We start from the raw sequence: 26,549 nt of genomic DNA on the forward strand, positions 1-26,549 counted from the left end.
CGCGCATGTGTATTTTGACCTTACCTTTGACCAATGTCTCCTTAGGACGGTCTACTGCGTGCTTCGCCAGAGCGTGCCACGCATTTCGTTTTTTGTTTTTTTTTTCAACGAACACAACGAGGTGTAATGTACGGAAGCTGCATTTAGGCTCACACACGAACGAACAACTGCTGTTACCGAATTAAGCTTCGCACACCACCGCCTCGTCAAGAGGCCCTCGAGCGTGGTCCCAGTGCAAAGAGGAGCAGTGCTTGCACCAGTCGCGTTGGCGTCAAGGAAGTCTGCACACGCCGTATAACAGTCCGTGCGGCGTCCGTGCACGTAAGAATTGTCCTGGAAGAAGCACGCACGCGGCGTTGCTGTCCATTCATTGCACGCTGTGCCCCATTGGCCTGTCCTTGTTCCGTCGGCGAAAAGTGTCCGACGCACGGCAAACGCAAGCTCTGTCGCGTCGCAACGTAGGAGACCCGTATGAAGAGTACGCCCGAGGCGCGGTTAGGAGTAGCCGTCGGCGGAGAATGGCGGCAGTGCAGGCGGCGGTGGCGGCGGCTCCGTCTTCAGCTCTCGGTGCAGCAGCTCCTCCTGCTTCTTGGCCTGCTTGCGCTCCTTGGCGCGCCGGTTCTGGAACCAGATTTTGACCTGCCGCTCGCTGAGGCCCAGCACGGCGGCCAGCTCTGCCTTGCGCCGGATGGTGATGTAGCGGCTGTAGTGGAACTCCTTCTCCAGCTCCAGCCGCTGATGGTCGCTGTACACGACCCGGTACTTGTCTTTGGTGCGCGTCTTGCCTGCGCGAAGAGAGAGCACCGTTATGGCGGACAGTATATGCGGACAGTATGAGGGACTATGTGTGCGCACCTATGCGTTGTTGTAACGAAAGCATGCGGACGTATGCATCGTCCCACGAACTTCAAGCACTTTATTCTACTGTACGGCATCCTGTCTTCTACGTGCTACATAAAACGATGACAGTTACTTCATATGAAATGTAACTGATTTCAGCGGTAAGTTAATGCACACGCAAAGTATCTGAACAATTGCAGAGACATAATTATTCACTATTACGCTAGTTTTCACTAACCTTTGACTAGCATAGCACAAACGTTCACGAACTAGAACGAGCTGCTGCGGCTTGCTTGATCTATAGAGCTGTTGGGGTATATATTTTGGTAATTTCACCTGCAGTTGCTTCTCGAAGTTTTCGTCCGCACTCTTTCCATGTTTACTTGTGAACACATTAGTTGTGATACTGAAGAGTATCTCGATGTACATGATGGAGGGAAATGAGTTTATTTAAACTACGTAGAAGTTGCGCACCACTTCGAAGTAGTGACTTTACCTTGAAGTTACAAAAGTGCCACGCTCCGCTGTTGTTCGCGCTCTGTGGAAACAAAGCCTAAGTCCACTAAACACGACATTCTTTTGTGCCGTAGAGGTGAAATTCGACGCGCGGAACACAGGGCTTGTAAAATGCAGGCCGCTCGGGCTTGCATGTGCGGACACCCTGGCACGAGCGGCTTCTCCGCAGCTCTATGTCGGGGGAATTCCGTTCTCCGTTCGGGTTCTCGAATTTATACCACTGGTTAAAACTTGTTTTTCAGGGGGGAAAACGCAACAGATTACTGGTAATCGATAACTGAAAAAAAAAAAATGGTTTACCGAGAACTTTACATCTTATAGAAAGTAATCAGTTGCATTACAGAATAAGAATAAAACGTAATTCATTAGAAGCAATTAATTGTAACGCGTTGTGTACAAGACTGCCAGCATATCATCATATCCCATCTACCTATTTTACAGCGACAGCTAGTAGCATGCCGTGGTAGGGCGTCACGCTTATTCATAACATAGCTCGAGGTAATGATTGATTGGTTATCAGGGAATGAAAGACATGGTAACTGTCACACATCTTGGTGGATACCTCAACCGCGTCAAGAGGGAAGAGAAGAAGGTGGAAGTGAAAGAGGAAAGAGAGAAACTGCAGTGGTGGCCTCCAGAATAATTTCGACCACCTGGGGATCTTTAACGAGCGCTGACGTCGTACAGCACACGGCCGTCTTTTGTGCTTCGCCTCCATCGAAACGCGGCCGCCGCGGTCGGGTTCGAACCCGGATACTCCGGCTCGGCAGACGAGCGCCTTAGAGCCACCGCGGCGGGTGCTCGAGGTACGAGAGTGCTTACTCTGCCGAAGCCACAGTGTTGGCGCATGGGTAGTTGTTATAAGCAGTTCAGAAGAAAGTTCAGTTCAGCAGTTCAGAAGAACGCTATTCCTGGATTTCGCGATTTACTCAAGCATAAGCGTCAATTTTTAAACTTCTCGCTTTTGCCGGAGTACAGGCCACAGAGACATTTATACTGGCGACCTCAGCACCTTTCCTGTCATAGAAGTCTTCTCTCTTTATGATGTTTGCAAGCCTACGGGTATATTAGGGAGGGGAGAGAATGTAGTGGTGATAAAGATCGCCTGCTCAAAAGGCTCTTACTTGTAACCGATGCAACAGTTACGATTCTCTGGAGAAAGTCACGACGGCATTTTATATTAAGTCGCCCCAAAGTCAGAACCACCCATCGACATAGTAGCCCGTCCTGACTTCCCTATTCACTGTTATGAACTTGCGACCCACTTACTACTCACTTTGGGCAAATGCTGCCAAGAAAGCGTTAAAAAGGGAAATCACATCGACGTAGTAGCAGACACTGCACGGTATTGAATAAGATAAGGTTTGCGCTTTAAATTCTGTTACCGCTAAATTGTTATTTTCAGGAACTATACGCTGGAACAGAACAGTAACATAACATCTAGATGTTATCCGTAGCTAAAATAAATAAAAGTGCCTTAACGGCCACTGTGAGCCTCTTGAGTACTCAATTTCACATAGAACTACACGCTGTGCGTACTTTATCAAGAACACCAGCAGTGCGTAAAGGAGGAGGTTTTACTAGAGCGACCTGATGCTGGGAATATAGTCTCGGAGTGCATAGCTCTGAATAAGCTTAGTACACTCCGTGAGTAAAGATAGCCGACGGTCTCGTTTATTTAAAATGCACATACTGCGTCTGGTCTAAAAATTACAGACGATCAGTGCGCGATTGATTCGGCAAAATATGCGTCATCATTAGTCCGCCCCGGACAGAGCAGCCGCTGACAAGTTCCTACCGCGCGGGTAGGTGGCGTGATCCAGACCGTCAATCACAGTGTGGCACGCCACATGCCCGCTTCACTCTCCCGGGCCAATCCAGCAACCACAGTGGGACGTGCCATACCCCCTCTCCACTCTCCCCCACCTGCCACCCGTCCACTCTCAACTGCTCTCTTTCTTCCCTCTCCCACTTTCGCCTCCTCCCCTGAAAATGGAGACGGGAATGTTCCTGCATCGAGTTTGCCACCTGCCAACTGAGGCTTCACACGGATGGACGGGCGGACGGACGGACGGACGGACGGACGGACGGATAGATTGTTCCAACATGGAGGTTCTAATGCTAACGTAATAAAACGAAACCTTTTGCACTGGAGTGGTAGCGAACGCTCATAAACAGACGTGGCAGCGAACACTCATAAACAGACGTGGCTAACAGAACTCGTGAGCGCGAGAATGCCTTCATGCCAGTCTTGCGTCACATGATCCAAACCTTGCGGGTAAGCTCCTCCACTCCGCAAGGCGCCATTGCAGAGAAGCCTGCTTGCGGAATTTCATACATCCTTTTCACCCGCCACGGTAGCTCAGTAACCTTGGCGTTCAGCTATTGAGCCCGACATCACGAGATGGAATCGCGGCCGCGGAGGCCGCATTTTGACGAGGTTGAAATGAAAGACCACTTGTGTTCTGCGCGACGGCACTGCACCTTAAAGGCCCCCTGCCCACCCGCGGCCAGCAGACACTCTCTACTTCACTTTGAGCGAGCCTCCTCTCCTTCCATTCCCTCCTCGAAATTTTTCTCTCCCGCTCCTCGTCGAGTAGGCTCGGCAAGGCAAAATCACCCCTTCCTTCTCCGGTGTAAGCCGGAGGCGTGGTGTCTGTGGAGTGCGTCACAGGGCGACGTCATGGCCCCGCCTTCAATAGAATTCTTTTCTTGGTTTTTGCATTTTCTCCGCACACTGAACGAGCGAGAGGCGCGATCGGCTCGACCACCTAGACTTGTTAGCGAGCGCATCCTTTCATACATCTGTTTGTCATTCCCAGTTAACGAGCCACCTTTTCATTTTCTTTTAGGCCTCCCCACCGTTTCACGAGCGGAGGGGCGGAAGTCGGTTGTGTTCGAAACACACGGCGAAGCGCGGACCCGGCAACCGCCCGTTTGCTTTTCTCCATGCGTGTTTGTGTTCTGTGTGTTTGTGTCTTTTCTCCGCTCCAAAGCATATGTCATTCATTGGAGTCAAGGCGTACGCAAGATGCACGAAAGATAAGCGGTATGTGTGCGGAGCGGTAAAGTGGGCGAGCGAGGGAAAGGCTCTGCTGCACTACTAATTAAAACCTTGTTTTGGGGGGCTCGCATAGAAGAAAAGAAACTGAGAAGGGAGCGCGCACGCGGAGCGTCTCGTGACGGGATCACGGCGGGGGGGTGGGGGGTGGGGGGGGGGAGGGGGGGGGCGAGCCAACTCCCTCAGTTTTACTGTTTTTTTACTTTTTATGGCTAGGGTTCAAGGCTGTCGCCGCACGCTCCCTCCGCAGTTTTTTTTTTTGTTCCTTCATGCGGGTTTGTAGGCATGAGCCAGAACAGAAGGCGCTGCGGAAAGCGTTGTGCAGATGACGCGACGCCAAGGCTACGCCCAACCTTCTCCCGTCAGTCAGAACGATGCACCAATGGAGTGCCTTTAGCGAAAGTAGCCCCCCTTGACGTCAGCGGGGTGCAGAGTAGTGGGCCGGGCCCGTTTTTGAAGGAAGGAAAGAACGAACGGGCTTTGATTTGAATTTTCGCAGCTTTTCGGGGCGCGCATGGCTCTAGTATTTTGCAGAGGTTATCTTCGATGCCTCATCTATGCAGTGGGCTTGTTTTTCAAAAATGTCGGGACCCTGGTCAGTGAGGGCCACTGCCCAGGGTCCGGACATTTTTGAAAAACAAGCCCACTGCATAGATGAGGCATCGAAGATAACCTCTGCAAAATACTAGAGCCATGCGCGCCCCGAAAAGCTGCGAAAATTCAAATCAAAGCCCGTTCGTTCTTTCCTTCCTTCAAAAACGGGCCCGGCCCACTACTCTGAACCCCGTTGACGTCATGAGGGGTTACTTTCGCTAAAGGCACTCCATTGGTGCATCGTTCTGCCTGACGGGAGAAGGTTGGGCGTAGCCTTGGCGTCGCGTCGTCTGCACAACGCTTTCCGCAGCGCCTTCTGTTCTGGCTCATGCCTACAAACCCGCATGAAGGAAAAAAAAAAAAAACTGCGGAGGGAGCGTGCGGCGACAGCCTTGAACCCTAGCCATAAAAAGTAAAAAAATAGTAAAACTGAGGGAGTAGTGAGAAAGCATTTCTCTTACTACTTCTGCCGATTATGTTGCTTCGCGCTCGTTTATGTCTTTGTCGTTTCTAATTCGTGTTCTCGCTCTTACTTCGGTTCTACCACATCCTAAGAGCTGCTAGAGCGTCTTGTAAGCACACCAAAGTGCTAATTAATTATTTATATATATAGCTATAAGTAATAATTCACATGATTAATTATCTAATTCAGTAATGACGTATTTTATCAATTCCACTACATCACAGATGAACGTGTGAAGCAATTCACTAATTGAGCTAATTAATGGGTGTTGTCAATTAAATAATTACGCGATTAAATATTTTGGCTGGGTTAATTGAACATAATTGAATTCAGTTGTCTAATTAATTCAGTAGTTAACAAATTCATCAATGCGAATAAATTACCGATTAATGTGCAGTGGTTGGCCAATTCAATCCAATAATTAGCGCGGCGAATTAATTGCACATTTAAATAATGACTTTGTGACTCAGTACTTAATTCGTGCTAATTATACAATGATTTAATCAACTAATCTATTACCGCTATAATGGATGATTGACAGTTCGTGCCATTACGCTCTGATGATACGCTCTGCCGACACACGCTGCGCAATGGTTCTGTACGTGCACGCCACTCATCAGACAAGAGATGCTCACACGCGTGCGGCTTCGGGACGTTGAATCCCCACATGCCACAACTTAAGACGCATGGATTCACACGACGGATCGTTGTCCCGCGGACCACCACCACGAAAAAAGCGTAACGTGACGTCTTCCGCTCGGTGAAGTTCTCGGCTGGCCCAAGATGTTGGTGAACGTAGCACGGAGAAAATCCACGCACATGCCTAATCCGCTTATCACTGCCCATAAAGGTGAAGGTCGGAGGGTAGGCGATAAGCGTATTAGACTTACGTCCGGCTTTTCTCTGTACGCGGGCCAGGCGTGGACTTACAGAGCGGAAGTGGCAGGTCATATGATGCCTAGTCCACGGGCCAACAGTCCGTCGACAAAGAACGACTTGCCTTCCGCCATACGACGTCGCACGCTCAGCTAATGGACAATAACTAACTCGAGTTAAAGCCGTGTCAGGCGCTCCGCGAGCTCAGTGAGTACAGCTGAGTGTTAAAGGGCCACTGACCAGGGTCCGGACATTTTTGAAAAACAAGCCCACTGCATAGATGAGGCATCGAAGATAACCTCTGCAAAATACTAGAGCCATGCGCGCCCCGAAAAGCTGCGAAAATTCAAATCAAAGCCCGTTCGTTCTTTCCTTCCTTCAAAAACGGGCCCGGCCCACTACTCTGCACCCCGCTGACGTCAAGGGGGCTACTTTCGCTAAAGGCACTCCATTGGTGCATCGTTCTGACTGACGGGAGAAGGTTGGGCGTAGCCTTGGCGTCGCGTCGTCTGCACAACGCTTTCCGCAGCGCCTTCTGTTCTGGCTCATGCCTACAAACCCGCATGAAGGAACAAAAAAAAAAAAAACTGCGGAGGGAGCGTGCGGCGACAGCCTTGAACCCTAGCCATAAAAAGTAAAAAAACAGTAAAACTGAGGGAGTTGGCTCGCCCCCCCCCCCCTCCCCCCTCCCTCCCCCCCCGTGATCCCGTCACGAGACGCTCTGCGTGCGCGCTCCCTTCTCAGTTTCTTTTCTTCTATGCGAGCCCCCCAAAACAAGGTTTTAATTAGTAGTGCAGCAGAGCCTTTCCCTCGCTCGCCCACTTTACCGCTCCGCACACATACCGCTTATCTTTCGTGCATCTTGCGTACGCCTTGACTCCAATGAATGACATATGCTTTGGAGCGGAGAAAAGACACAAACACACAGAACACAAACACGCATGGAGAAAAGCAAACGGGCGGTTGCCGGGTCCGCGCTTCGCCGTGTGTTTCGAACACAACCGACTTCCGCCCCTCCGCTCGTGAAACGGTGGGGAGGCCTAAAAGAAAATGAAAAGGTGGCTCGTTAACTGGGAATGACAAACAGATGTATGAAAGGATGCGCTCGCTAACAAGTCTAGGTGGTCGAGCCGATCGCGCCTCTCGATCGTTCAGTGTGCGGAGAAAATGCAAAAACCAAGAAAAGAATTCTATTGAAGGCGGGGCCATGACGTCGCCCTGTGACGCACTCCACAGACACCACGCCTCCGGCTTACACCGGAGAAGGAAGGGGTGATTTTGCCTTGCCGAGCCTACTCGACGAGGAGCGGGAGAGAAAAATTTCGAGGAGGGAATGGAAGGAGAGGAGGCTCGCTCAAAGTGAGGTAGAGAGTGTCTGCTGGCCGCGGGTGGGCAGGGGGCCTTTAAGCGTTTGTTACTTTAGTGTGCACGTGTTGTTTGTACGTTGTGTAAGTTATGTATGAAGTCGAGTACTTTGTTCCCTTAAAAGAGAGAGAGAGCGTGTGTGTGTGTATCGTATACCCATCGCCATCAAGAAGAGGCTGTTTGCTACGCTGTCATGTGAGCCTCGTGGAAATTAGGTGAAGAGAAGAACCATTAGCCGCGTTTACATGAATGCGACAGCAGCGCATCGCATCAACTTTTTAGCGCATCGAATTCATGAAAACGGTGATAATGCGCTAGGATCATTGCACCAAATGGGGGCGGATCGAGAATGGCAAGTCGACTTCAGCGGTGAATGGAAAGAGGTTTGGACGTGTCCCCCTCTCCTCCTACCTGTCGTGGCTATACAATAACAGATATGAATAGCAGATATGAATGTCTGGTACCCGATTTAAAATTATAAGCGTTTGTGAAATCGACTTCTGGAAAGATTTATTATTATTATTTGTTCTTGTGAAAACAAATTGGGAGAGTTAACCTTGGGCAAGAAGTCGGTTTCCGAGAAGTGTGTGTTTTCAGAAATCCTGAAATCGCGGAAGAAGTCGCAGCCTGTGTGATATACTGGAAAGCGAGATCCGCATGGGTGACTGCCCTTCTGAATATTGGAGCCGAAAATGGCTCCATGTAAAATGTACATTTACATTGACTTCGTGCGATTTGTCCGCGCAGAGCATTGCAAACTATCCACACGATCTTCACTTAAGGTGCACGCCGATTGTTTTGTGTGCACAGAAGATGCGTTGACAAAAACAAACGAGATAATCAAGCATCGTGCTGAGTAGAAACAGCAGGACCTTATGTTTTCGATTAAGTCGCTGAGCTGGTTCACTGGTGTGTTTAGAGGTCGATTTCACCCGTTTGGATCAGTATAGCATGCGTGACAGCGACGTCTGCAAGCGTTTCTAACGTCTGAAGCTTCACTTCCACTGTCTTTCAAGTGCGACTTTTGTTTTGAGTCACACTGCGCGTCTGTGCCTGTCGATATAAAACCTATAGTTCGGGTCGTGCTCTGGATTTCGAAAAGCGGAAATTCTTCCACGAGTTGCCTCAGCTTGAATGAAATTTGCTGCGCCGAAATATATAAAGAGACAAAATTAAAATATAGTAAAAAATGGATCAAAATTTCGTATTGCTCTTCATTTTGCATGTTTAAGTATTGTTTGCTATCGCAAAATGGGATAATTTTGATGTCTTAACTATCATGAATCAGGAGTTCTGTATGGTTTGGTTTATGGGGTTTAACGTCACAATGTGACTCGGGCTATGAGAGACGCCGTAGTGAAGGGCTCCGGAAATTTTAACCATCTGGAATTCTTTAACGTGCACTGACATTGCACAGTACGCGGGCCTCTAGAATTTCGCCTCTCTCGAAATTCGACCGCCGCGGCCGGGATCGAACCCGCGTCTTTCGGGCCAGCAGCCGAGCGCCATAACCACCCAGCCACCGCGGCTGTAGGAGTTCTATATAGTGATACGTCTACAACCTTTGTTCGTATGCTTTTTTTTTCATGTAGTCCACAACGCGTTATATACAAAGATGAGATATCGAATCCATCGCAAAACAACACAGTCGTGAAAAAGAAAGTTCAGTATTTTCGATGCGTGAAATTTTTGCCGAATTATTAAACAAACCGAGAACCTGATTCAAAATTATGCTACAATCATTAGATACAAATTGCTTTTCTGTCACATCAAAAGGTTTTTTAAGTGGGTGCAACAATTTCAAACAGACCTGTTCTTCGCTCCCATGAGATAAATTTTATTGACCTATATTCCTTTCATTGAAACTTCTTTTAAAAAATAATAATTTAACAGAAAGGCCAAAATCTTCCACGAAAAGTGTTCCGTGTCCATTAACTACAAAAGATTACCTGAGCAGTGACACAACTCAAGCCTCACCATCGGCCTAATTAACTGCACCTACTACTACGCAAATGCATCTCCCATATCCCGCTAATCAACCCCGTCCTGCGCCAACTGCGGCATATACCATACTCCCGCAAACTCCTAATCTCATGCCCTGCCTATAGACTCATGCATGGCTCACTGAGATGTCCTCAGTTGTACAATCAATCATTTTCGTTACTGGCAAGGTACATATATTGTTTACTTTCTTCCTGAAGGACACTGGCAAGCTGCTACTCATGACCTGAGAATACCTGCCAAATACACTCTGTCTTACTCTTAATCTACTAGTTATGCGTATTCACACTCATTGCAAGGGTCACCAGTTACCGTGCTTCGCTGGCTATGGTGAACTGTTTCGCCCTTCCTAGACTATTGAGCATTGTGTTTTATGTGTGCATATTAATTTTTAGACCCACTGTTCTGTGAACTGCGTTTGGGTCCTCATTCATGCTTTGTAATTAATCCCCTGAACTTCTCAGCAAGGCAGCGAATCGGAGGTTGCTATGGCATTTTCCATGAAATTTTATCATCGGCTTTTCCTAATCTAGTTCTCTGATCTCTTGTACCTCTTGTGAACATGTCGTGAACAGAACTGGAGTATTGTCTCTCCCTGCCTGACATCGTTCTCGACCGGGGTTTTATCGCTTTTCCTCTGGACAAATATAGCCGCTGTGCGGCCGCTACACATAACTTCCAGCACCTTCACAGATGTCCCATCCATACGTGTCATGGTTCCGCAATGTCTGCATGACTGCGGCGGTTTCGACTGGGTGAAATGATTTCTCGTAATTTGAGGCTATATAAAGGGGTTGGTTATGTTCTGCACATTTATCTAATATCTGAGTGATGGCGTCGATATGATTTATCGCCGAGTAACCTTTCTAAAAGCCAGCAGCATTGTCCTCTGGTTGATCGAAGTCTAAGGTTGCTCTAATTGCATTAGTGATTACCATCTAAGCAACGGATGGTAAGTTGATCGGTCTGTAATTTTTCAAGTTCTTGACGTCCCCTTTTTTGCGGATTGAGATGATGTTAGCATTCTTCTAATACACCGGTACGCTCGTGGCCGTGAGGCATTGCGTATGCATGGTGTCTCGCCATCCTTCAGCAGATGCACAGTTATCTGATCCCCACCTACCTATCCCCTTTGCATTACTTGTTTCCTTACTTCCTCTTTCGTTACCTGCGAAATATTCAATTCCTGCACACCACTACCCCCAGCCGTAGCGGCGTCATTATTTCTGCTACTACAAATGTCTGTGTAATTCCTTAGCTACTTTAAATCATCTTATCTACGTATAACGCAAATGACATTTACTTCCTTGTACCTTAGTGCGTACAGCGGATATTTGCTCATGCCTATACTTTCTCCTTGATCGCTTTTAAAGTACCTCTCCTTTAGAGCATGCTCAGTCCTCTCCATATCATACTTCCTTATGCTGGCAGGAACCCATGTAGGCCTACGTGTCAGCGATTAGATACGAAAGCTTCGTATCTCCCACCGAAGTTGTACTTGTGCAACACCGACGTCGGAGAGTTGCGTTGTTGCGTTTCACGGCTGTCGCTTCCCCCGCACCAAGGCTGAAGTCTTGCTCTCTCAGCGGCAAAGAGGAAATAACGCCCAGCCTTACATTCATGGCCACCACCCCTCTTATCGATTCCGCGGTTTAGACCCAACACATGGCGCGTATCGATTTCGATAAACATCTGGGCGGCGCTGGCGCAGCGTTATCTCTTGTGTTCCCGGTTCATTAAGAAACCGCGAAGCGGAGATGTGTATCACACTGCGTCGCCTTGCTTGCCCGAGCACTGATTTCCGCAGAAGCGCTTGTCACGACTCGCCGACGCCGTCTATTTGCATGCCCGGTTTCCGTGTCCCCTGCGGATGTGCTCTCCTATCAGCAATGATGGCGTGCTTGAAGCCACAAGGCCGGGTGCAGCGTGAGCGGGAATTATGTTGTTGCTGTTGTTGTTGTTGGCCTCTTCAGACATGGCACATACCCACGAGGGAGGATTCGATCGCCAGGGTTTATGTGATGAGTGATAAAAGAAAATAATTGTGATTTAAAGGTGAAGAGAGGACCGCAACGCGGCGCCGGTTCCGGACAATCCAGCAGACATGAACGGCTGAAGCCCTGCAACAGGGTGACTGCAATCACAACCATGATCTGAGAAATTAATGTGATGCACGAATGTGCCACGGTGCATATTCCGCGCTGGTGGCAAAGGAAAATTTCTAACAGCTGCCCGAATTGCGGAGATATTGGACTCCTGGTTAGCGGGCACTATTACAGCGAAAAGCGATATAGCCGCAGCATCGACCTGCGTGGTTAAAGAAATTTCGCAGCATTTTCCGCCAGAAAAAAAAAATTATATATATATACATATATATGAGAGAAGCCAACAGCCACAGAAACCAAGGGGCACAGGGGATTTTTAATTTATTTATTTTGTGGTGTTGATCAATTTATAATATTACTGAATATGTTATCGCTTAAAGCTAATTGATTAGAAAAGCAGAAGAAAAAACAACCACATGCCGCCGGTGGGATCCGAACCCACGACCTCCGAATATATATATATATATATGCCTCTAATAATTTTTATGCGTATTTTTCTGCTATGTGCTTTGTGTTTCCCACTTTCCTGTTCTTTGCCCGCCCCTATAAAAGGAGATGCATTCACAATGTAAAATCACTCCTGAAGAAGATCGGTCTTCCGATCGAAACGTCGAGTTGAATAAATATGTTTCCTTTAACGAAGCGTATACTTCGCTACTATATATTCTTATAAGCAGTCTAGTACTTCACGCTTTCGCAACATATATATATATATATATATATATATATATATATATATATATATATATATATATATATATATATATATATATATATATATATATATATATATATATATATATATATATAAAATCAGCGGCTGCCTTTTTATGGACTTCTTGCTTGATGTGGTCCTCTCGAATATTTCCACGCTGACCGGTCGAGCCATGCATATCATGAAAGAAACTCTGGGCGTCGAGGCGGCGCAAAAAAGTTTTTTGAGAAAGCGCCGCAGTGAAAGGCTTCTTGGACTACGGGCCTCGATGAGTGTCGTCAGCGACACGTGACCCGTTACTTCACAAAGGGCACCAGCTAACGGTAATAGGCGCTGTGAGAGCAGCATGTTGTCATTTGTTTGAGACAAAGCCTGCGGCATTGCTCAATGCAGGACGTCCGCGGTGAGGGCCTCGATTCTGTTCTCTGAAATGCACAGTGTCGCCTCACAGCTTCTCTCGTCAGTTTATAAATGGTGACTTTGCTCACGAGTATCTCAAAATCTGACCTAAAAGGTGCACACATCCAGGAGAGATTGCAATTAATAAGCTTGCATGCTGTTAACTTGTAGCGGAAAACAGAAAAAAATAATGCCGATATAATTACAGTAAGGGGATTTGAACTGCCTTCTTGTGGACGTGAATGCATACAGTACCAAACGTCTGTGCCAGAGAACTTTCTTTACGAACGCGGTATTTTTTGCCGTAAAATGATGATATCCGCCATGACTATTTACTAAGAAACGAGGAAGCGACACCAAACCGTCTCATCAGGGGAAGTTACGTTAACATAAAGAGATGGGGGGGCAAAGGCATAGTTGAGTTCTTTCATACACGTCTAAGAGACAATGCGTAATTTGGACAGAAAAAGGTTTTGACAAAACGGCATGAAGTTTGGTCTGTGGCATGATTGTGATTATGTCGAGAAAAAGAGAATATGCGGGTTCACAAAGCATGGTCCATCATACGCGTTTTACATAGGCCCCGAACAAAGAACATGTCTGAAGGTTCATCAGCTGTCGGCCAGTGATACTAGCGGTTAATAATAGGGGAGTAATTACTCATTGACGTCCACCCGAACTACGAAGTTTCTACGAACTACGAACTTTAACTACGAAGTTTCTGAGGAAGCTGTATAGCTTTCCTTTGTAGCCGTATGGCTGCGCTCGGGTGGACGTCAATGAGTAATTACTCCCCTATTACAAATCTACTCCACCTTGGGGGGTTCCCCTAAACATTTGGTCAATACTAGCGGTTGTTTCATGTTCTACTGCTATCAATTCTCGTGAAATTCATCCTTTATGCCGCTAAGTGGCGCTGCAGAAAAAAAAAAGTAAAACACACCAAAGATGAGGCAGCCGCCACCACCCCGCTTCGAAGGGGACGCTCATCCATTCACCGATCCGCTACACCCCACAGTCAGCCCCCCCCCCCCCCCCCCCCCCCCCCCCCCCCCCGAAGGAATCCCGCTCGCTGAACGCCAGCCTTCGTGCAATCTGGATGCGATGAGTTAGAAAATGCCTTGTCCGATTTATGCTATAGGGGCAAATTTGCGGGCAACTCTTGGAAGGGGCGGTTGGGAGGGGTCTTATTTGTTCAACCGTCAAAAAGTGGCGTTGTTGGTATTCATGGTTTCCCCATGCTTAAGGAAGAAGGAAGGGAAGGGCGGTGCACCCCCCCCCCCCCTCCCCCTCTTCCTGGCCTAAATTCTCTCCTGATTCAGTCGGGCCCGACAGATGCACTCAACTGTTCAGCACGGTACAAATGACGGAACGGCAGATACCATATGTGACGACGGCATCCCGTGATCGAATCCTATCGGGGGGTCAATGGGTGCGACTCGACACGCAGGCTGCAAGCATGTGCAGTGTGAGCACCCGGGTCGCGGCTGCCGCACGCAACGAGTAGCGCGGGTGGGCGCGGCCCCGCGGCGGCGGCGGCTGCAAAGGACGCGATGTCCAGCCCCGGGCGGCCGGGATTAGCGGGCGGCCGATAAGCGCAACGCTATCGGGCCCGCCGGAAGAGCGGGCCTCCGCGCAAACACAGCGCGAACCCTTTTCGCCACGCCGTGCAGCAAGGCCGGTCAACGACTGCGGCGGCAGGAAGCGCGGCTGAGGCCGGAAGTGTGCATGCAGCCGGTGGCGGCCACTTCAAGGCGGTCATTTTCATAATTCCAACCGTAATATTTCGTCGCCCTGAGCACAAACCGTACAGTGCAAATGCTATCAGCATTCTATAGGTCAGTGCTAGCCCAATACCATGCATCCAACTCCCGGTACAATCGCACAGCTGCCATTCAGGGATGGATGATGAGACACCATATTCAGCCCTCACCGCTGATATCCACTGCAGCCGCAAAAGTGGGAGGCGTGTGGGCTGCGTTAAACTAAAATCGACGATTGGCAATCAGACGACCTGAAGAGGTCCTTGGTGCACACAGGTCATTGCTTTCAGAACTTTATGGGAGGACTTAAGCAGTAAACGAGCGGCGGCCTAATTTTTCTTTCTTCCGGCTTATAACTAAAGTCGTAGGATACGCACTCCGGTTGCGCATGACTTAATCGAGGTGTGAGATGCGGAACTACGCCTGCGACTTATAAACAAAAACGCAGTCCAGCCAATTATGAAAGACAGCGAGACCTTCACGCCGGCCGAAGTTGCGACAGATCGGTGGAAATGTGAAGATTGTGTACGTGGTCGGTTGTCTCGAGGGCTCTGCCTGCTACGGGCCCGTTCACTGTGGTCAGATAGTATAGCCTTTGCCCATTCTCTGACCATATTGAGCGTACTCATACACTCTAAACAAGAATTCCCTTATATGGGAGCAAAGAGGGAGTAAAGCTGTCCTCTAGCACTCACCCTTTTATAAAAGGGATTGCAATAGAGGTCAGATTACTCCATTTTTACACCTTTCTGGTTAGAATGTAGCAGGCAGCGCCGAGCTCATATAGCAAGACTTGTTCTATTCATAGCCGAGCCAGAACTCGCATCTGAAAGAACGATATTATACTCTTATACTCATTATTCTTATTTATTTATTTATTTATTTAATTATTTATTTATTTCATATACCATCAGGGCCATTGGCATTAGAGAGGGGAGTGGTTACAGGAAAAAAAACTCAACAGAACAATACAATAAACGAAATGGGGTATTATCAAAAAGTTGCAGATGTGTCTAATCATACAACGTTAGCTAAGGCGTTCTTGAAAAGCTGGTAATCTTTGATGGTTGCTGTTGGTGCGGGAAGGTGATTCCACTCTGCTGCTGTTCGAGGTAAAAAGGACTGAAAGAAAGCGTTAGTTCTGCAAAATGGGACACCGACTTTGTAGGCATGATCTAATCTTGATGATAGGTGATGAGGGGGAGAGATTAATTCACTGCGCAAGCGTGGATGATGACACATCTTATGCAATAGGCAGATACGAAATATTTTGCGACGTGAAGCTAAGGATGGCAGATTAAGGCTTGATTTCATTGAAGATATGCTAGCGATCCTGTTATAGTTGGAGAGAGTGAAGCGGGCTGCGTTATGTTGGACCATTTTTAGTGAAAGAGTAAGGTTTTCATGATGAGGGTCCCAGATAGATGCGGCGTATTCTAGTTTAGGACGTATTAATGTCTTGTACAATAGCAGTTTGAGGGATGAAGGAGCTCTGGCGAAGTTGCGGCGGATGTAATCCAGCACACGATTGGCGTTGTTAACTATGTATGTGATATATAGAGACCAAGTGAGAGTGGAAGTGATGTGCACACCAAGGTACTTGTACGAGTGTACTGATTCTAAGAGAATATGATTCAGGAAATAAGTGGGGGTACTTCTGTCAGTCCTGGATACGCGAAGAGATTTACACTTATTGATGTTAAGTTCCATTAGCCATGTTTTACACCACGAAGAAACAGCGTTTAGGTCTGATTGAAGGGTGGCTATGTCGTCGCTGCATGTTATTTCCCGGAAGATTACACAATCGTCAGCAAATAAATAGACATGTGAGGAAACTGAAGGAGGCAGGTCGTTAATGTAAATTAGAAAAAGAAGAAGACCAAGGACGGAGCCTTACGGGACGCCGGAGTGAACGAAATTTGACTGAGAGTTCTGATTATTGGCTGACACGTACTGCGAACGGTTAGTGAGAAAATATTCAATCCAAATAAGAAGTTTGAGGCTCATGTTCATTAGATGTAATTTGTAAAGTAACAGTTTATTGGTTTATTGAGGTTTAACGTCCTAAAGCGACTCAGGCTATGAGGGACGCCGTAGTGAAGGGCTCCGGAAATTTCGACCACCTGGGGTTCTTTAACGTGCACTGACATCGCACAGTACACGGGCCTCTAGAATTTCGCCTCCATCGAAATTCAGCCGCCGCGGCCGGGATCGAACCCGCGTCTTTCGGGACAGCAACCCAGTGCCGTAACCACTGAGCCATCGCGGTGGTGTAGTAGTAACAGTTTATGACACACTTTGTCGAAAGCCTTAGAATAGTCAAGAAAAATACAATCTGCCTTTGAACGATTATCAAGAATAAGGTTTAGCTTGTGTGTGAAAGAAGTGAGTTGAGTTTTTCAAGAATACATTTTTCGAAAGCCATGCTGTGAGCTTGAAAAAAATGAGTTAGATTCTAGAAAGTTTGCAATAAATGAATATAGGATATATTCTAATATTTTGCATGGGATACTGGTTAGAGATATAGGTCCGTAATTGAGAGGACAATGCTTGCCGCCTGATTTATAGAGTGGAATCACCTTACCGATTTTCCAGTCAAGGGGCATGCAGGCATCCTGTCTCAAGTGATTGCTGAAAAATTTTTGCTAGTACAATGGATGAATAAGCAACAGTGCTTTGCAAAAATTTCACGGTAATTAGGTCCCGACCGGGAGCAGAGGAAAGACGCAATGATTTAATCAGTTTAGACGCCACATGGTTCAATTGTAAGCGGGAACATATCGTGGTAGTCGTAACAAGGTGCAGTGGGTAGCGAGACATTGCGGGTTACAGAAAATTTTTGGCCAAATGTATCATTAAGAACGGACGCGATCTGATTATGAGGTATAACATTTTCAGAGTTGTCAGCGAGGGTTATAGTGTCATCATCTTTTTGGTTAATAACGCGCCAGAATTTCTTAGTATCATTTGTTAACATTGACAGCAGGTGTGGCAAAAATAGTTATCCTTAGAGATCTTTAGCGCTGATGAGTATATAGGAAATTATATTCATAAAAACCTCGTGTTATTGTTACGAATACTCGATCGTTGCGGAGCTGATATTATCAGCTATCTGCCAATGTTATCAGCTAAAGTTATCAAAACTAAAGCTGCCGTCAGCATGTGCCACTGCAATGTGCAGAGAATGGGAGTGGGAGCTGAACCTTCCTAATGCCTCTCACCGGTGAGGTCCATCGGGTCCGAATGACGTTCAAAGTCTCGAATGTCTTTTGACTCAGATCTCCGTTAAAGATGTCCATGTGTCACCGATATAACTCGGATTTATGCACCATTGCGACTAGCAGGCCCTGCTTTAACCATTGCTAGGTCCCACAGCAGTGACTTGAACTCAGAAATCAGCCACTAACTAGAAAAAAATAATAATAAAAAAAACATGAGGGGCCACTTCGGGTATATGACGCGAAAGCGTGAATGGGTCTCTCTCGCAACCTCTCGCGACCAATCTTAAATTTAACTGTCACCTGCCCCGGTGGGCAGCTGGCTGAAAATCCATTGGGCAGGTTGTGATGACGTCACAAGGTCACGTGACCTAGGTGACAGCTGGGCTACCTGCTTTTCTCCACACGCCGCCGACGCCGAGGCTGCCGCTGAACGGGACCCTTAATGATATCGAGTTAAAATACCTGGCTTTCGGAAGCAACCGCACGGATGGAAGGTGGAGAAAATCGAAGTACGCAGTGTGAGCTAAAGTAAATTAAAGTTTGGTTTGGTTTTATGGGGTTTAACGTCCCAAAGCGACTCAGGCTATGAGAGACGCCGTAGTGAAGGGCTCCGGAAATTTCGACCGCCGGGGATTCTTTAACGTGCACTGACATCGCACAGTACACGGGCCTCTAGAATTTCTCCTCCAAAGAAATTCCAGCCGCCGCGGCCGGGATCAAACCCGCGTCTTTTGGGTCAGCAGCCGAGCACCATAACCACTGAGCCACCGCGGCGATTAAGGCTAAGAAATTAGTATCCGCGCTTCCATTTGCGTGAAGGGACAGTATAAAATGCCTGTAATCCTATAGCTGCGCTGTAGCTGCAGTGCGGAAAAGAAAAAGGGGAAGTCGAGGAAGGAGGAGCATCTGAATTCAGGAGCCCCTGAATATTTTCGCTACGTTTTTCGTGCCATGATTTACTGGATTATTTATATGGCGTGGTACACAGCGAGCTCCTCATCGGAAAAGGGCAAGAGGATATGGTGCAGGAGGCGTGCGAAGAGGGGCGAGGGGAGAGGTACGTGGTACGCTGGGGGACCGCACCGGATTGCGCAGTGATTTCCGGGGTGTGTGCACACTCCCTTATTTTCTCTAAAGGCACCCCTTAATTCGCAATGATTTTTTTTCATAGACTATGGGGAATATATGTCATCTTTGTCATGAGGTTTGGAGCCGTAAACGTTGTTAGTGCGACGCGACACATCAACTGCATAAAGAAACAAAACAAAATTGATAAACGCTTCTCCACTACCTTCAACATCATCCCCTCTATGTTCTATTCTCAGAGAAACCCCTGCGGTAGCGTTCACCCTGTAGCGTTTCTCTGTTCTCTCTCTCTCTCTTTCTATCCCACCTTGCATTTGCTCCTCTCCTGTAAAACAAGAACGGTAGCTTGTTCAGGAGTGCAGCTTATGCATGAAATATGTTTAATAGTTTATATGCAGTTGCACTCATCTACAAAAGCAAGTCCGATATATTTTGAATGACGATCGCAATGACGCGTTTTTCAGCATCTCTAGAAAAAAAGGAAACGACATATGAACGCATGCAGATGTGAATGTGTATATACAACCATGCCATATGACACACATAAATTTGGGATCGGAACTATAATTGATAAATGAGTGAAAATAAGCGGACAAAACGCATGCTAAAACCTCGGCCCTGGACAGATGAAGGGGCACTCACGGCACGAGGGCACAGGAGAGCACACACGAGCTGCCGCTACGCCTTCCGGGTGGCGGCTCGTTCGCGGCTGTTCCAAGCAGCGCTGGCATCTGACACGCAATTGAGGGAGGGCAAAATGACAGCGCTTGTGCCCCCTCCCCACTTTCCTCATTCCCTCCTCCTGCTGCTTAGTTTTGGCGCCGTTTCCAATTTCGAAATGATAAACCAACTAGCCCGAATTCGAACACCTGTAGCAGTTGCGTTTTTCATCGCCGCCGCCTCGTATCTCGTCAGTCGTCACCCTGTCAGCACTGCTCGGGCTGTCCGCGCATAACGGGAGGGGGGAAGAGGCGGAAGTAAGTGAATCTGGAAGAGTGGGCGAGAGCGGGCAGGAGCAGCAGCAGCAACAACGGTGACGCGGAGAAGGCAGATCGGGCGGGAGGAGAGAAAGGAGAGAACGCGCGGCGGGGCCTGTTTGCCGAAAGGTTCGGGGTGAGGATTTACGAGCGCCCCGATTAGAAGAGCGCGGCGGCCCCGTTGTGTAGACGCCGCCTGCCCTCCCGCAGCGCGCAACGAGCCGCCGCCGCCACGCCCACCGAGGTGGCCATATTTTATGCGCGCGCTCTCCCCCCTTTCTGCACGCGACCGCCGCTGACGTCACGATACGCACGCGTCCGCACGCTGACGTTGGCCTAAGGTGCGAGGGGGGCTTCGATCCGTGGCCCAGTCTCTCTCCCTCTCATCCGACCAGGCGAGAAGAGGCGCGATCGAAGCGCGTACACCCGGATGAGACGGAGCGTGATCTGTTGGCCAGAATAACCTGCCCGCGATTGGACAGCGCGTACGGTAAATCCGCATCCTTTGGCAGCAGCGGTGGCCGACAGAAAAGTGCGCCAGAACAGGTGGCGGGGTTGGAGGGGTCGCCCTCTCTATTTAATTGCCCCACTTGTTAAAGGGCCACTGCCCAGGGTCCGGACATTTTTGAAAAACAAGCCCACTGCATAGATGAGGCATCGAAGATAACCTCTGCAAAATACTAGAGCCATGCGCGCCCCGAAAAGCTGCGAAAATTCAAATCAAAGCCCGTTCGTTCTTTCCTTCCTTCAAAAACGGGCCCGGCCCACTACTCTGCACCCCGCTGACGTCAAGGGGGGCTACTTTCGCTAAAGGCACTCCATTGGTGCATCGTTCTGACTGACGGGAGAAGGTTGGGCGTAGCCTTGGCGTCGCGTCGTCTGCACAAGGCTTTCCGCAGCGCCTTCTGTTCTGGCTCATGCCTACAAACCCGCATGAAGGAACAAAAAAAAAAAACTGCGGAGGGAGCGTGCAGCGACAGCCTTGAACCCTAGCCATAAAAAGTAAAAAAATAGTAAAACTGAGGGAGTTGTTCCCCCCCTCTCCCCCCCCCCCCGCCGTGATCACGTCACGAGACGCTCTGCGTGCGCGCTCCCTTCTCAGTTTCTTTTCTTCTATGCGAGCCCCCCAAAACAAGGTTTTAATTAGTAGTGCAGCAGAGCCTTTCCCTCGCTCGCCCACATGACCGCTCCGCACACACACCCCTTATCTTTCGTGCATCTTGCGTACGCCTTGACTCCAATGAATGACATATGCTTTGGAGCGGAGAAAAGACACTAACACACAGAACACAAACACGCATGGAGAAAAGCAAACGGGCGGTTGCCGGGTCCGCGCTTCGCCGTGTGTTTCGAACACAACCGACTTCCGCCCCTCCGCTCGTGAAACGGTGGGGAGGCCTAAAAGAAAATGAAAAGGTGGCTCGTTAACTGGGAATGACAAACAGATGTATGAAAGGATGCGCTCGCTAACAAGTCTAGGTGGTCGAGCCGATCGCGGCTCTCGATCGTTCAGTGTGCGGAGAAAATGCAAAAACCAAGAAAAGAATTCTATTGAAGGCGGGGCCAGGACGTCGCCCTGTGACGCACTCCACAGACACCACGCCTCCGGCTTACACCGGAGAAGGAAGGGGTGATTTTGCCTTGCCGAGCCTACTCGACGAGGAGCGGGAGAGAAAAATTTCGAGGAGGGAATGGAAGGAGAGGAGGCTCGCTCAAAGAGAGGTAGAGAGTGTCTGCTGCGCTGGGGTGGGCACGGGCCCTTTAACTGCCCTATTTGCAACACACCTGCAGGGGCGTCTATAGTTCTGAGCCACTACGATTACGTTTCCTTTTATCCTGAGCGTCTCCGAACTTCGACTTTCGATTGAATATCGGGCGATGATTGTGTTGCAGTTCGTCACTTCGCTAGTCAACGCTTTCTATGTAAACTCAACGGGACCAGCGAAATACCGGCAGTCGGTGATTGCATCGCCTCATGCATTGCCTCATTTATCCTATCTCGAGAAACACAACACAAGAATTGAGGTATGTTTTTAATTTCAACGCTAACTCTGTCGTGGTGAGAGCCCACCTTAACTTTTAGTTACAGATTCCTATAGCTTTAAGCTTTCAGCGGATCTGCGCTACTTTAGCGGCAGCTGCCCACACTGTAGTGCAGTGTCTTCTGACACCTATCACATGGTGTGGGCCTGCCCCTCCAACCCCGCTATTCCCCCCATCCCCAACCCAACCCGGGAGGACTGGGAGGCGACCCTGCTCGGCTGCCACGACTTACAGGCCCAACAAGCCTTAGTCGGGCGCGCCCGGGCGGCAGCAACCGCCACTGGGGTCCCATACTAGGGACCTCCACCTAGTGTTTGTAAGGATCGGTCCCTTACGGGCTGATCCAAACATACCTCCTGTTCATTCGTAATAAATGTTTTCACCACCACCACCGCTAACAAGAACAAACTCGGCGCTGCTTTTCACAATCTGCACCAGCAGTTACTCATACGAATATCATTACTGGCGTAACGTTCACGTTACCACTGCATTCTCTGAAACGCACGGCTTTAGGAAGGCTAACAATGGGTGCCTCTGGATGAATGCACCGACATCCTATATAACTTTTTTTCGCCTCTTTATAATTACCACACACTGTACATGATCACCCTCTTTCTTCTATGTCCTTCTATATAACTGCGAGTTCTAAACGTAGAGATTGACAAAAACGCTAACATACGCCCGCCAAAAGATAAGAAAAAGTTAATGACTTTTCGGCATTTAAAGCAGAAAGCTCGGCTAGTTGGTGTTTAGATTGAAAGGAATACAGGGCCCAATGTACTAGAAATGAGACATTTAAGGCAGAAAGCGATTATTTTCAGGCAGAAACGTCCCCCCCCCCCCCCCCACACACACACACATACACACAAAAAATAATAAAAAGTGAGGGAATGCGTGCCCAGCATAGATGTCATAAGCCTAAACCAATCAACCAGCCAAACGTACCAAACAGGGGCAGAAAGGTAGTAAATACAAAATGGAATTTGAAATCAAACGCCGATTACAAAAATATAAAGGCACGGTATGCATTGAGCGAAAATGCAAAGCGAGGGACAGAAGACACGCACGAGATGTTTGCTTATGCGAAAAATGAATAATAGGCAGCAAATTTCATGCCTCTGTATATTCTTGCGCCGAACCCTACAATTGTAACACCCCACAGAGTATGCTGATATAGGCTCGCCACTGCTATCCTCAGCATCCCGCACCTTTTCACCACGTCCCCCAGCCTCAAATACTGTTCCCATGGCTCGCGTAAAACAGAAAGCTCATAGCTTAACTATAAGGGGCAAAGCCCGATTTGCCGAGTTCAAAAGCCTCTCCCTCATGTTCACACAGTGCGGGATTTCCAAGACCAAATAGAAATACACGGGATGAGCACCCTCGTTCACACAAAGCCGCCTGTGAACACGTCTCTTGTGCGCCACGGTCTAAGGAAAACACAGAACCACCGCCACGTGGGCTCACTGTAGGTGCGCAGAGTAGAGCAACTTGAAAACAGACTCTAGCGCAGATAACGAAATAAAAAAAAACACCTGAAGAGGAGGGCGGCTAGCCAACCCGATCAAAGGTGCGTAACAACTAAATGCGGGCAGAATTTGTGTGTGTGTGTGTGGGGGGGGGGGGGGGGGGGGAACCATTCTAAATCCCATTTTTTTCTACGCAGAAAGTCGCTGAAATGTATTCAAATAGAACAGCTATCCCTCTCTACCACCTCTCCCTGCACCATGAGTCGCCCATAAATCCGCCCCTGCTACACTGCCGCAGTATATTGTGCACTGGGGCAATCCTATAGGGGCTTTCGAACTGAGGAGTATTGAAAAATGGAACAAACGCCGCAGACAACACACATTGGGGTCTTCGGTGCGGAGCCATTGAAACGGGGCAAAATTGTGTCAGGGCTTCTGACATCTGGTGCTTTGGTACACCACATACTAAAAGTTTAGCATGGGGGCTTTCGGCTACACTTGAACCACGTTCCTGCGAATCTCGCGCGAGTACGCGGTTTCTTCGCCCAATGCAACTGGCTCGAGCAAGAAGCCCAGCGTCGTAATGGTGGAACCCCCCCCCCCCCCCTCCCCCTTTCAGCGACAAGTTCATGATGCACATTCATTTAAAATGAGACTGTTTACGCGAACAATGCCCCGGATACTTTATGCGTTTACCAGATTCCCCGAAGTGTCGTTACACCCAAGAAGGTGTACTTGGTGTCAAAACCTAAGCCCGGAGGTCGGGCGTGTTTGAGGCGAGAGATCAGGGCAGGCGAAAGCTGCATGCAGTGCACCACAGCCGCGCACAGCACTCGCTGACAGGGGCGTCAAGTGGCGCTGCTGACAGCTTTGGAGGTGGGGGGGAGGGGGAGAGAGTCGGCGCCGCCGGTGCCTGTCGCTCAGCGCTCCTTTGATGTCGCCGCGCTATCGAGAGCGCGTCGTCCTGGCAATGTTTACTCGGGTCTCGTGTCGCGAGAACGCCCCCTCACGCGTCACGACGGCAGATGTGGTCCGACTGTGCCGCCGCCACTGTGGTGGCCACGAAGCCTATATGTAGTACAGCTTAAACGATCGCTCTTTGATTGTTCAATGGCTCTTTGATTGTTCAATGGGCATTCAATGGGCATTTCTCAAGATGTATTCTTCCACCGTGCCATTTCCTGACGTTCCTTACCAGAATCAGTCGCGTGTTTAGGCTCCTCAGTATTTGCGCCTCCTAATTCTCGTTTCCTGGGAGGCTACACTCCTTGCTATACCTATGCACAACCTTTGTGGAAGACACCGCTTTACGCGTGATCTTCACTAGGATGACCTCCTCGCGGTCCATGGTCCCGGAGACGGGAGCAAGCTGGTCCTGTCAAGCGACTCTCGGATTGTTGTTGTAGTCGAGGCGTCTAATGAAGCACATACTCACACGAAAGGATCGGGGTGCGTATGATTGCTAATCAGCAGGTCGGCTGCATAGCCAGAAAATTCCCACATTATCTCTTTCGTTTGCGGTTTGCAAAGGTATAAAGCAAGTATAGCGCAGACTATACAAGACGACGACGCCCAGAGGATGAGTCCAAAGCCAAGCCGACGAACAGGTATCCATTTACACGTTATAGGTTGTAAATTATGCGCGCGTTTAGTGTGTCGTAGCTTCATCTCGTATCGCAATAAAGATTATCGCGGTTTATTCTTGTTTGTCGGGCTGCTGCTACCACGTCTGACTGCGCACGCGTGAGCAGTTCAGAATTGTATATAATCTAATGCTGATGCCATATACGTCGTTATTGGTTTGCGGCTGCCAGTGTGCACCTTGGTAATAAAGCACTGCTGTTCCCTGGCCCGGCTTTTGGATACAACTGTATATTAAATAATATTGTACACCGTTACCTGCCCTTTCACACATGCAGACCGCTACATACTCTCGGTGGCTGTTTAGTTGCTCATTTGTTGTTTCGCTCTCACGCCATAACGAACTGAATACCTGAACTGAAGATTACACGCGTTGTTTTTCTGCTGGGGCGCATAGGTATATAGAACTCTCGACCTCAGCATAAAAGTCGCACCTCGTTAATTAACATGCTAGGCTTTGGTTCCGAAGCAAACTGCCCATAAAGAGAGTCGTATATAATAATAAATCATGGAATAAAATCACAGAAAATGTTTTGTGGCTAACGTCAGCTTTCGCGCATAGCGATGTACAGCCTTTGTCAAAAGTTTAGAGCTCAGGGGGTCTGCTTCTGGGCCACATTGGTTTGCTCGTAATGTGTCCTCAGCGTCCCAAAATTCCTGAAGAATATTTTTGGTCCTGCTCCCTCCAATGTGTAGGACTTCCATTAGTGCTACAGGAGCGCCACAATAGTGCTTAGAAGCAAACCCCCTGGGCTCTAGACGACAAAGGCTGTACGGTGAAGTCTAAATTGTGCAAAAACTTGGCAGCTTGAAGCGCTATATCCTGATCGTTAATATCTAGTGCTATAGTTTGAAGTGTCTCGCCTGCACCATAAAACATGTGATGACCTCTTTTTACCGATGTTCACTTCGCACGTAACTGGACCCAGGCAACTGATAGGTGCTGGAAGAAATGGCTGAGAGCCTTTTCCTTTCTGACAGTCGGTACTTTGCGGCAAATAAAAAGATGAGTTGATCGGGCACCTTGGCAGAATTTGTTCACTTTGCTATTTATATTATAACGCGAAAAAAATACGTGGACCTTTGTGGTGTGTGTCAGTTTTCCCCACTCTATTGTCAGAACAGCCAGTTTCAAAATTATCGACGCGGAAATATATACATTGAAAAAACTTGGGCTTTATAAGAAATTCGAGTCGTCCATAATAACGGGGGTCGCATTAAGGTGGCAGGACTATACACGCAGCCAGTTGGTTTTTGTCTTTTCGAGGAAATAACTTTTGTTGAAATTTCATGACGCGCCGTCCTGCTTCGCGCACGCGTAAGGTTGCCAGTGCGCAGCCTGTAGCACGCACGGCTACAGTGACGAGTGGCACGGACCGATCATGTGTTACAGGCAAGGAAGAGCCTCGTAGCC

The 26,549-nt window shown here is 48.5% G+C and overlaps 1 protein-coding gene across 1 annotated transcript in view; it reads right to left on the reverse strand.

Moving 5' to 3' along the window:
- Window positions 1-122: 122 nt before the first annotated feature.
- Window positions 123-26,549, reverse strand: part of LOC149371964 (homeobox protein CDX-1-like) — a 42,074-nt gene continuing 15,647 nt past the window's right edge. Inside the window, exon 2 of the mRNA XM_089566299.1 lies at window positions 123-785. Coding sequence (XP_089422425.1) covers window positions 496-785 — 290 coding nt within the window. The 3' untranslated portion in view covers window positions 123-495. The remainder of the gene's footprint in view (window positions 786-26,549) is intronic.

Source organism: Amblyomma mixtum, chromosome 1, assembly GCF_055824585.1.
Source record: "Amblyomma mixtum isolate Tamu chromosome 1, ASM5582458v1, whole genome shotgun sequence".
Taxonomy (NCBI): Eukaryota; Metazoa; Arthropoda; class Arachnida; order Ixodida; family Ixodidae; genus Amblyomma; species Amblyomma mixtum.